The sequence below is a fragment of the Haemaphysalis longicornis genome, unplaced genomic scaffold (genome assembly GCF_048455015.1).
Source record: "Haemaphysalis longicornis isolate Haplotype H1 unplaced genomic scaffold, Haemaphysalis longicornis Haplotype H1 scaffold_6, whole genome shotgun sequence".
Lineage (NCBI taxonomy): Eukaryota > Metazoa > Arthropoda > Arachnida > Ixodida > Ixodidae > Haemaphysalis > Haemaphysalis longicornis.
The window spans coordinates 12,147,054-12,159,260 of record NW_027526407.1 but is presented as its reverse complement, the minus strand read 5'-3'; the positions used below and the strand labels follow the sequence as shown (position 1 = coordinate 12,159,260).

The 12,207-nt window shown below is 48.6% G+C and overlaps 1 protein-coding gene across 1 annotated transcript in view; it reads right to left on the bottom strand.

Annotated features, from left to right (window-relative positions):
* Positions 1-10,575, bottom strand: part of LOC144141832 (histone-lysine N-methyltransferase PRDM9-like) — a 34,380-nt gene extending 23,805 nt beyond the window's left edge. The window contains exons 1-5 of the mRNA XM_077673319.1: positions 10,483-10,575; positions 10,031-10,177; positions 4,856-4,963; positions 2,185-2,289; positions 1,194-1,270 (exon numbers count right to left, since the gene is read on the bottom strand). Of these exons, the coding sequence (XP_077529445.1) occupies positions 1,194-1,270; positions 2,185-2,289; positions 4,856-4,963; position 10,031 (291 nt within the window). The 5' untranslated portion in view covers positions 10,032-10,177; positions 10,483-10,575. The remainder of the gene's footprint in view (positions 1-1,193; positions 1,271-2,184; positions 2,290-4,855; positions 4,964-10,030; positions 10,178-10,482) is intronic.
* Positions 10,576-12,207: the final 1,632 nt, after the last annotated feature.

The following is a 12,207-nucleotide window of genomic DNA, read 5'->3' as shown; positions in this document are numbered from 1 at the left end:
CAGGAGTCTGCCGAAGCATGAAGGAGCCTGCTTGCTTGGATGTGCTCTTGCCCGTTGGTATTGAAAGAACGGTCGCCGGTTGTGGCGTCGAAGACCGGCATTCCTGCATCTTGAAATGTAGACTAGCCGTCAAGGTGACAACCTTGTCGCGGTACTGTCCGGCGTCGAACGTCTCACTCTCTACCAAGTCGTCCGGTGTCTCCTCGAAAACCGCGTCATCCACGTTCTCAATCTGTGCATAAAATGCGCCGATTCGGCCGATCAGTACACTTACTGCCGATGGTGTCGCCTCTCGATGTCCTTTTATATGGCCTTCCGCTTCCGCTAGAAGGCCATCCAGATGCGCCCGCAGTCTGAGGCGTCGTCGAAGTTGCCGCTCCATTCGGTCGTACGCAGCTGGGAACTCGCCAAGATCGCAGGCGCCGCGTCTTTTTCTGGGCTTTCGCGGCTCCGTGCGTCGATGGGCTTGGCGTCGTCTAGAAGTGCCGGGTTCTCGGCACCATGTGTTGGACCTCTGGGTCCTCCAGCTGCGGCGCGATTCTCAGGAAGGGGAGCGACACGTCGTGATCCGATGAGGCTTTAATGCACTCAGAAGAAGTGTAGCGAGCCGACGCAGCCACGAGAGCATGTGGCAGCTTGTGAAGATCATGATGAAAGTGATGATGATCGGCGTCGTCTGCTAGAAGTGGTGAAGACGAGGAAGTCACAACAACTTGTGCCTCTCCCAGTGTTCCTCCTCCTTATTTTCCCCGACTAAAACGTGATGAAAAAAGCTGCGCAGACTGCCGTAAGCACCAATACGAAAGTATAGCACGTACGAATGTGCCAGTGCACCGAAAGTGTTGTATAGTGGCAGAACGATGCTGCCGCTTGCAGGGTAACCTTAGCGTCGCGTCAGTGGCTGGAAAGTTTACACTCCTGACAATGCTACGTTCTCTCACCCTGTCTTGGTTCTGCATCAGGAGCGCCGAAGAGCACATTTTGCCTTTCCTGGATTCCCGAGTTATATAACTAAGTTTCATGTTTTTACTCGTCCATGAGATTGAACACACATACACAGCCCGAATATGAAGCGAACGTCAAGCTCTCTTGCTTACGCAAGAAAGAGTGTGATTTAAACGGCCGCTACGACCCCCTGGAAGGGGCGTTTCTTGTCAAAGCGGTGTAGAATACAAGAAGTGCATTCAACATACCGGGGTGTCCTCGATGTGCGTCAAGGGACCATGGACGGGGCAGTCGCCATGGTAGTCCTGGTCACAGTCTTCGCAGTCTACACGCCAAGGTTGGAATATACATTGTAGACAGTCCGGTGGGAATTTCAATATAAGCACACATTCTCCCTTTCCGGATCTCCGCAGTTTTTTTCCTTCCTTGTTTGTTGTATATTGCTTTCAAAAAATCAAATTCTGCAATTAAGCTACCTAGTCGTGGTTCAACATGCACGGCCTGGGAAGAAGTATTGTGCAGGCCGCGCACTCAACGTGTGCCCCTCTTCACGTCAAATTCTCCTCAGAGACTTTGAGCGACATTATTGTCGATGGTACGAACACACGGAAGGAGAGGCACGTTGCGGAAATAATGCCTAATTTCAATGAAGGGGAGAAAACACCAGATCTAAGCTGCGGGTTGCCGGTACTTTGAGTCATTGTGTGCATAGCATCATTCCAGCTGTGACCTGTGCCAATAATGTGTAAAGCATAACGTGTTACGTCGGTTTGATAATATCTCGTTTTATGATAAGGTCGAAGAGATATGTGTACAATGAAGTTTGTTAGATTTTGCAGTTGCTTACTCACTGTCCGAGGTTTTGCAAAACAGACTTGTTTTTGCCCTCGCCGCGAGCTTGTGCTTGAGCCACAATTGAACCCTGTGAAGCACTGACAAATACCAGGCGCCATCTGCTTTGCAATGCAAGAAAAGATGACTTCTGCTGCCACAAATTTGCTCAAGATACACGGCGACCTCAAAAGGCAAGAAGTTGCACAAAACTATGCTTTTATTATTTAACGGCATTACGAGATACTGCACAACAATTAAACTGGATATCTACAAGTACTTCACTCGGAAACTGCGTTTCATCGGGGCTGCTGTTGTGATCGAGTTGATGAGCGAGCGCCTGCGTTTAATTGTGCATTCTTTGGAGTTACATTTTGCGAAGTTCGGGTTTAAGCGTAGAACACTCACAGAGGTACTCAGAGCCGGAGTCATCGCCATCGCCCTCGGTGTAGTCCACGACCTTTCGGCTGCGCCTCGGGTAGCGATGCTCACTCGATGGTACTCCTGCTGGGACTGCCATACAAACGCACGCATAATAAGCAAGGGGAAAGTATGCCAGGTTCTTCAACCGATACAATTATTTAAGAGGTTTTCATTTTGACACTATTGTAGTTTAAGCGCAACACCAATCGGCAGCTATTTTACGGTTGAAATTAGGAGGATTAGCTCAAGAGATACGTCACTGCTTGTGGCATACAATTTTTGTCCTACGTTCTAAAATACCCCAGTGTAGCGCTAAAGTGGAGTGTACTGCTTGTATTTATTTTGTTTAGATGCGTCTTTTGCGTGTACTTTTTCTCCCTACAGTGAAATCGTATTGTTTCTTTGGCAATATTTTTCGAATGTAATTTCCGTTTTTCGGTGTTGCCAATGCACAAAGCTCACGCCTTTGTTGTAGTTTTCTGATGCAAAACTGTTCTGTACTAACGCACATCGCCATCGTGACTGACCCCCAATCCGCCTGCCGTCTCTACACCGCGGGTCGTATCACCAACTTCTCTCTAAGAGTCCCGTCCAAACGACCGACACTATTGGACACCCGAATCGTATGGATCCCAATGAATTCGTCTCTTCCCGGGAATGATGTGGCTCATGTGGCCTGCACCTTAACCTACTGGGCATTCCCGGAGGGGATTAGCCACCCCTCACCAAATGACACACCTACCCTCCAACCTTTGCCCTCACCTACGCCGATATGTTCTCCCACTACCATCAGTCCGCCGTTCGTACCTCACCGCTCCTTCCCATCGCGGACGCAAAGATCTGGCGCTGCCTACACGCCAACACGGTCTACAACTACAGTTGAACACGCATATATCGAACACGGATATATCGAATTATTGTCTATATCGAACAGTGCAAACATCCCCTTGAAAATCCCATGCAAAAGTATAGGACTGTTGTACGCGTATATCGAACTCCTGATCATGGGCAAATTCGATATATCGAATTCCGCGCCGAAGGTGCCCCTGAAAGTTTGCTTCCTCTGATGGGGTGGAGTTGATGATAATGTTGACTCATCGCAAGAGCTGCCTGGCTTGGTGAGACAGAGGCGGCGTCCGCGGCATTATGTCGCTTCGATGGCCTTCAACAGCTGTATTCACGCTAGCACGAGGGGCAGCTCCATGATAGCTAGAACGCCGATAGTGGTTGGGGCGAAATGACATAAAGGAGCAAAAGAAATTGACCGGAGGCACTCTTTTTCTGTGTTTGAGCTGTTTGGTGGCTCGTGTAGGGGGACCGATGCGGCTTTGTATGTTTGCTTTGTCAAGGCATCCATTTCGGAGCAATGAAGGCGGGAATTCGTCGGGTGCAGGCTGCTGAAAAGATGTTGGTTGATAAGGCGTTCGGAATTCCTCGCAGTAGTTTTGATGGCGATGCACGCATCAACATTGACGTAAAGGCGAATGCAGCACAACCCGCCCCGGCTATTCCGGAGCGTGTCGGGTGCAAAGCGACTTTGTTGCACGCCTCCAGATGGGGGAGGTGTTCGGTTCGGATACTGAAGATAACGGCACTCAGTGCCTGACAACGTCCCCAACCGCCTACTGCAGCCGAGGTTACGTCAGCGTTATTCGCCTCTATTATGGCATAGTACACAGCATTGATTTTCGCATTTGTGCGTGTTTGTAATCTTGAAGACAATTTGGCGAACTTTACGACGCAGAAAAAAAACAAAACAAGCGAAGCTCAAAGACATTTCAATGATAAATAAAGAGCGGTGGTCATCATGCTGCGGTTCGGATTTTCCGTGCTTTGAGGGTCAAAACGGTAAACTACCGTTTTCCCCGACTTCAGAAAACTCTCAGTGATGTGCGGAGTTGTCAGATAATCTTCAGATAGGCGTATTTTATATATCGAATTATCGATATATCGAATTCTTTCGCGATCCCCTTGGAGTTCGATATATCCGTGTTCGACTGTACCAACATAAGCACCACATATCTCCAATTCCTTGCTCCTGAAAGTACAAACACTGCAACCCCCCACTAAAAATAGTCCACTTGGTATGACAGTGCACTGGTAACCCCTCAGCACCCACCATTACCACCCACCCATTCCAACCCACGAGGCGTAGCAGTATCTCCTGCGGAGCGGCAAGTGGCACTGGTCGAACGGGCTAGGTCAGCGGCCGTAACAGGTGTCCTACCGTAACACGTGTCCTACCGTAAAACAATAGCCACTCTCGCCCGTTTTATTCGACACCCTTCTTTACACTCCCTCCGTATTCAAAGAAAAATGTTTACTGTCTCTCTCCTGATTGCAACCACACAGAATCCCCCCTATGTAATTCCGACACGGGCATTTAGGGTATTCGATAGAAGAAATAAATATAAAAACACCATTAACACAACGTAGCTTAAAACTAACGCACCATCAAAGCGGGAAAAGCAGACAGAAGAGATGTCACTACAGCTAAATCAATGAAGTCCTAACACCCGGGATGAAACAACCACAGTCGACACTTGAGCCAGAACATTCTGCCATACCGCTCTCCCTTTGTTCCCGGAGACTATAAATGCAGGGTCACGCACATCGGCCGGCGTGGTTCTGACTATGCAATGTCAGTTTTACGCACCGCGCAGTTGTGCCGGTGAGCCGCCGTCATCGCTTTCCTCGTCGTAGCGGACCTCCTTGCGGTCACGCTTGGGGTAGCGCTGTGCCGCCGCTCCTCTGGGACCAGCCACTGCCGAGGGGACCATACGAAGTGGTACAGTTGAATGCCATCGATCTAAACTCTACATTGCATTAAATTCGGGTGCAAGAACAGCACGCACGTCCTGCCATTACTTCTCAGGTTGAATATACTGCACAGAAGCGTACATTTCTACAAGCCATTGACAATGTAACTTTACTGGTTTCACATCTAGAAGACGATTTGTGTAGCGGATATATTCCCATTACAGTATTCCTTAACGTGTAATCCGCACTAAATTAGTTTTTGCTGATGCGAATCTAGCATTTTTTGCTGCTCTTGACTACGTTTGAAAACTTTACTCGTGGATATCCAGCTACCTACAGGGGCGATAACTCTTCTTGTGCACTCCGGACTGCCCAAACGTGCTACTGTGCTATACAAAAACGACAGCCTCAAGGAGCTGTCTTGAGCCCTCTCCTATTCCACCTGACGCTCAAACACCTGAAGTAAGCCCTCTCGCCTGGCGTACATATTACACTCTGAATCTCAACATCTTCCACAGTACTCTGTGTGGGTAGGTTAAACTTGGGGAACAGGCGAATAGACCAACCAAGTGCGTTTATTCAACACGGTCCCAATGTTTAGGAGCCTACTCGTCTCCTTCACCAGGGGAGACTGTGTAAGACAAGAAGAAGCAGTTATATAAGGTGTCTTCTTTCTCTTTTTTTACTTGTATATTGCCGTTGCGCATCTGAGGCCGTCGGGTTCGATGGCGGGAAAGGCTCCTAGGTCTCTATTCAGGTCTACCCGAGTACTCTGTATGTGCCAGAACTCGAGGAGTATTCCTTGTAAATAATTGGTGTCGGTGCCAATCTCCTGCGCGCCGTCGCATGCCCAGGATTTAGGGACACGCGCCGCCGAAACCTGATTGCGCCCTCTCCTGGCGCTTCGCTCGTCCGGAGGGCGTGATTGAATGGCGCATAAAACACACGCCCGCCGTTTGATAGCGAAGACAGCTAGGAGAAACGTATCCGTAGCATGGCTCCAGCGGCGCGCTGTGGCAAAGTTTTAGGCTTGTATGACTAACGTACGAGGTTCTCAGGGCGTCTAAACTCATAGGCAGCTGCAGAAAAAGTTTAGACGCCCAGAGAACCTCGTACGCTAGTCATACAAGCCTAAAATGTTGCCACAGCGTGCCGCTGGAGCAATGCTACGGATATCCCGGAATCGTTTCTCCTAGCTGTCGTCGTTACCAAACGGCGGCCGTGTGCTTTATGCGCCATTCAGTTACGCCCCCAGGACGAGCGAAGCGCAGGGAAAGGGCGCAATACGGTTTCGGCGGCGCGTCTCCTTAAAGGAGCCATGAAGACAAAACACAAGTTGGGTTTATTCGAAAGACTGCTTAGTCCCGATAACAACGATACCAATATCATCGCAATCTTCGAACAAATAACGGAGATATGAAAGGAAACGTGTGAAGCAGTCGCGACCCCCTAGCCAATTTCTCGCAACTTTTCTATGACGTCACGGAACCTTGTTTGTGCGATTGGCGGCCGCCTAACTGACCTGTCGCGACGACACATGACTGGACGTCTGTAATGGGGCCTCTAGTTCCATTTGACCGCATCACTTGAATGCTAACGTGCAGTTAACGCACTGAAAATTGGGTTTTATTGTCGGCCCGTATGACGTCATTCTTGCTCATAACACGTCACTGTGGCGCAAAATTTGAAAGTTTTTAAACACTTCTTGCTTTTTTTTCGTTAAAAAAACACCTGTTGTGGCTGTAATGGAGCTAAGTGAGATACTGAATCTTAGTTCTTTCAAATTAAACTAAGTTGTATTTTCTCTTCATGGCTCCTTTAAATCCTCGGCATGAAGTCAGTATTGTGGTCAGCTTTTTTAGAGTGTTCGGCCAATGCGCTGCGATGAATGTCAGGTTTGTGGACGCCCTTTCTGTGCTGTCGGAGGCGCTCCGGAACGTTCCCGGTCTCTCCAAAGTAACTTGCGGGGCATTGTGCGCAAGCAGTTTTGTTGACGACCTTTTGGGCTTTTTTTGGCAGGCGCTCTTTCGGTCGGGGCACCAGCCATGCAAGCGTTGACACCAGCTTGTTGGAGAAGATTATGCCTTAATTCCTTGCTAAGAATGCGGGGGGATAATTCCCTGTGGCCTATTCGGGACTGTAAGATTTCACCACTTCGAGTCCAGTGAATTCAATGCTGTCTTATTTCCCAGGCTCGACCCCTACAAGGTGGGCTGATACATTTAACCCTCGGCCGCATTACTCGGCTGTACCCTGGCACAAACCACTTTTTACAGTCGGCTGATGTGCACTTGAGCGTAAATCCTCTGGATGTTTACTATGATCGAATGCCTAGGCGTTCTCCTATCGCCGTGAACATGCAACATCACCTATCTGAGCTAGGCGTTCCGCTGTCACGGAAGCCATCTCGTCTATTCTCTGCCAGCCACCGTGGCAATGAACACTCTTCATAGGCTGCAAGGCAGCTCTCTAAAGCCAGCAGTGCAATCCCTGCTTCAGCAATATCGAGCACTGCTTGCACCATTCAGAGAAAGATACTGAACACCAAATAACATTTCAGTGGCTTTTACACCAGAGTGGTGTTGAAGGAAACCGATGGGCAGGTGAAGCTGGACGCAGGGGCATTCAAATGCATAATATGAGGAAGGTATTTTTCACAAAGAATGATACCGAACCTATGAAGAAGGGACTGTTTATTAGAATGAAACCACCTCCCTTCTCTTCCAGATATATGCGTTTTTGCACTACATAGACACCAAGCTCAGGATGAAGCTGCCCAAGCTACTTTTGCTCCGACTAGAAACTTTACACCACCGACTACGCCTAAACGCAGCGTTTACCAAATCATGCCTGTGTCGACTTGCTGTAGCCACGAATTCTTGATCGTATAACTGCGCGTCGCCGGAAATCGTGAACACCTGCTGTTATACTGCTTCTCTTTTCTGCTTACCGGGTGCCATTTAGAGGAGGAATACGAGCTAAAAGTACTTCTGGGTCTTGGGCCCTGACCATCAGCTCAACGCAAAGAAGCAGTGGCGTTATTTGATCAACTGTACAAAATCGGCATCACGGAAATTACAATACTGCAATCGTGTTTATCGAACCGTTCACACAAATTGAACTTTGCATTTTTTGTTGTTTTCTCGTCTTTCTTGTGCCGTTATCTACAGGGCTTTTTCTACCCTCCCTTGCCCTCTCTTCTCCGAGTAGCACGTCAGTGTTTAAATTCCGCCAAACCTGTCATCTTTCGTTTCTGCGAAAGAGTTTCTCTTTCCCTCTTTATCCCTATCTGATATGATGTAATGATGCACCTATGCATTGCCTTCTGGCCTTTAAAGGGACGTTCCTTCCAGCGTCCTGGCGAGTTCTGTTTGGGGTGGTGTTGAACCGAATTTTTGCGGGCACAGTGCCGAATAAACCGACTCTCGGTCTTGTGCGAACATGGATATTACGCCACAGGGACGAGGCAGGGAAGCTCCAAAGGTGGGAGTGATGCGCCGTGCAGCTGTGCGCCCCGATGGCGACGAGGGTGTTCAGCCACTGCACCCAAACATCGCTCGCTGCCAAAATCGCATCCCTTGCCCCGCGAAGTCATCATCACCATCGTGGCTGGTTCTGTAGTCTCCTTTGGCGAGACCGCCGAAATAAGAACTGCGCTGCCTTAGACCTACTTTCCTCGCTCAAGTGGATGCCATACCAAAAAATAAACAGGCTTTACGATATATACTTTATGCTTCAATCCCCGACAGCGCTAGGGTATGGCCGAATGGCATTAGGAATAGGGCGCAGTGTGTCGCAATTAGCAAGATCGAATCCGCGGTTAGGCTAGACTATTTACTTGATTTTTGGTACTTAGACAGTCTTTCCTATAATGAATTCATCATTTTTCCCAGCAGCGTCCATTGTCCCAAGAGCGAGTTAGTTGGAAGACTGACAATGATGCACTGGCGAGTTTTTGTCGTGATGTTGACATAAGCGCCGACTGCTCACGGGCACATTGCCGAATCAGCCGACTCTCGGCAAGGTGCGACTCTCGGCTGTGTCTAAAGACAGGGAGGAGCCAGGCAAGCTCGGAAGGGGAGGGGGGGGGGGGAAGGCGCGGGCAAAGCGCGTCGTAGTTGTGCGTCTTCGGTGACACGGAGGGTGTTCAGCCACTGTATCCACGCATCGCTCGCTTTCATGGAATCCCTTGCCCTGCGCGATCATTCTCATAATCATCATCATATACATCATCATTGGGGTTGGTTATATTGGCTGCTTGTTCCAGAACAACGAAATAAACGGCGTGCTGCTTCAGCCCTACTTCCCTCTCTAAAGAGGATACCAAGCACGCATTTACACAGAAACGGAACCGAATCTTATTTAAATTGCAATATTTGACATCGCCCAATCGCGTCACAACTCCAATACGCGTTATTGCTGTTGTAGCGGCCACCGCAAAAGCTACGTGGTATTTTTTATTCCTTGAGGTTTTGCAAATTAAATACTGCCTTGTCGACCCGGTAATGATGCATACTGTATTTATTTGATCCCGTCTATGCAATTGATGATGGTGGTTGGTGTTTAATGGCTCAAGGCCAACGAGGGCAAAGAGCGCCAGAGAAGAAGTTATTTATTGGTTGATGATACAGTAGACAATAAAACCTGTGAGTAGAAGTAAAAGTTACCCAAAACAAAAGACAATGATGTATAGGGCCAGGATGACTACATGTGACATGACAAGAGCTGAAGAAATTTTACGTCTGCTAACAACTCAAGAACAGTCTATGCAATTCAAAAAAGAACAGAAGTTTTACGAATTCAGTTAAATGTATCCTAAAGTTTTACAAAATGAAATGAAATCCCACCAAGGCATTTACACATTCCCACCCTAAGAAAATACCTCCAACCTAAAGTTTATTTATATTACCGATATATGATAATCTGAAATGTTCCCACCAAAAACCACTTTTCCTTTGCACGCTCCTCCGCAGTGAAGGAATCATCCGAAAAGTTGTAATTTTAAAAAACCCGCTCAATGTCCTGCTATTTTTTTATACAAAAACTACGAAACAGAAACGACGCCACTCACTGTCTTTGCCCCGGGTCTTTGCAGGTCCTTGGGAACCAGTCCCCTTGCTGTTGACAGGAGGCACACGGGCCTTTTTTTTTTCCTGAATGCTTTTTTCGCTTTGGCGGTCGCTCCGTCGCAAGCACCATTGGAGTCCGCCAGGGGCTCCTACGTAACATATACACGTGGGTTAACGGCACCTCACTAGATCTGGGGATATCGTGGTTTTTCTAAAGTAGAGAAATTTCTGAACTGTGTAAATGGACCTGCTAGAACTACTAGCAACTCCTTGTAGAAATGTGATAGATTCACAACATTTACGTATAAAGACATGTCCATTATCTATAGTCTTACATAGTGCACATATGTATATTTATTTATATGGAGCTTCGGACTCCAAATCGTCAGGGCCTCCTGCTAGGGATGTGTAAAAGGGTAATATAAAATTCTGTGATTTGGAGTAAACTTCATACCTGAAAGCTTTTGGGTGGATCCTGAGGCAACGTACTTGCGACCACTCCTGTAATGTAGACGCAATGCAGAAATCACGAGATCCGAAAACCATGCATAAAAAATAACTCTTGAGGCGACGCATAGGGGGTTCCGTTGTTTTCGTTAGGTTGATTCTCCCATCGCGTGAAACGTGCCGTGAACAGCCTTCCGTGGCTATGACGCAACGTGGCGCGGCTATGACGCAACACAATCCACTTTATTCCAATCCAATCCAATCCAAATCCAAGCCAAGCCAAGCCAATCCAATCCAATCCAATCCAATCCAATCCAATGACCCTCGCGACGAGAGCGTTCGCTATCGGAGAGGGGAGGGGGTGAGCGGCGGAGAGCGCAGCTCGCGCGGCGAGGAGAATGGGGGAGGGGTGTGGACGGACAACAACACCGCCGTATGGAGGGACAAGGCGAGTGAATGAGATGCAGTCGCATCTAAAACTTGACTGAAGCTCTAACGACACTTTAGGTGTAGCCGACAACTCAATTATAAAAGGTATTTTGGCGCACGCTGGCCTTAAGTTGCTTCTCCTGCCTTCTTTTCTTTTTGCGCCTGTTATATATATGCCCCGAGATAAACAAAGAATGGCAGAATTCGCTCCCGTCCTCCTACTCCACAAGAAATGATCACCGGCCAACGATAATCGCTACACCGTCATCGCTACTTGCCTTGCCATACAACCCTATGCGCTCGCCGACACCAAGGAACCTTCTTCCCCGCAGCCACAAACAGCTGCGTACCTCGAGCTGTAGCGGAAACTATTCGCCATGAGTTCGACATGTAGGTGGCGACAGCGTCGCGCTGCTAGTGTGGATGCTCCGCTGAGCGGCCCGTAAGAATGCACACTGTGGGCGCGCTTCGTGCCTTTTTCCCGCCGTATGTGCGCACGAAAGGTGCTAACAAGAGTGGTACAGTCAAACCCGTTTATAGCGTACTGCAATATGCACCGCGATTAGTTTGATATATCCAATAGTTCGATATATCCGAACCCGCCTATAACGAGCTTATTGTTACGAGTTCGCAATCCGCGGGAGTCCCCCGCCCCCTCCGCTCCGCCATCCGCGTATGCAGAAACGAACACAGTACAGTAGCCATTACCATACCAAAATAATACATTTATTGCAAGTAATCAAGCTACTTTCCGCCTTAACTGCCCAGGTTGCAAAAAAGCGGTGATTTTTGTTTTCACTTTCGTTTTGGCAGCTTCAACTAGCATAGCATTCTCTACACGAAACATTGTTTGCACCAGTTCGAGTCCGCGTCCTCAAAAATCTAAGAAGCATTGGCGTAGCACATCGACTGCCGAAAGCGTTTTATTACAAGCGTCGGACGGATTTCACTCGCGACATCATCGGGAACGTTGGCGAGCTCTTCCCACCGTTCACCGATGCTGCTGTCTTGGTCCGGACTCGCTGAATGGGCGGGTTCCGTCGCGAGTCCCGCGCATCGGAAACAGTTACGGAAAGTATTGGGCGTCACGTCACTCCGTGCGAGGCGCAATCTCAGCCGCGGCTCTTGCTCCGTGGTCGCGGCCAGTCCACATCTCAATCGCCGCTCGAGATCATGCATTTCGGCGGCCATTCTGGGCGCCCAGAGTTCGATATATCGGACGTGAACTTCGTTATAAGGGATATGTTTCCCATGTATTTCCGTAACTGAATTATTTTTGTTCGATATATAGCATAATTCGCTC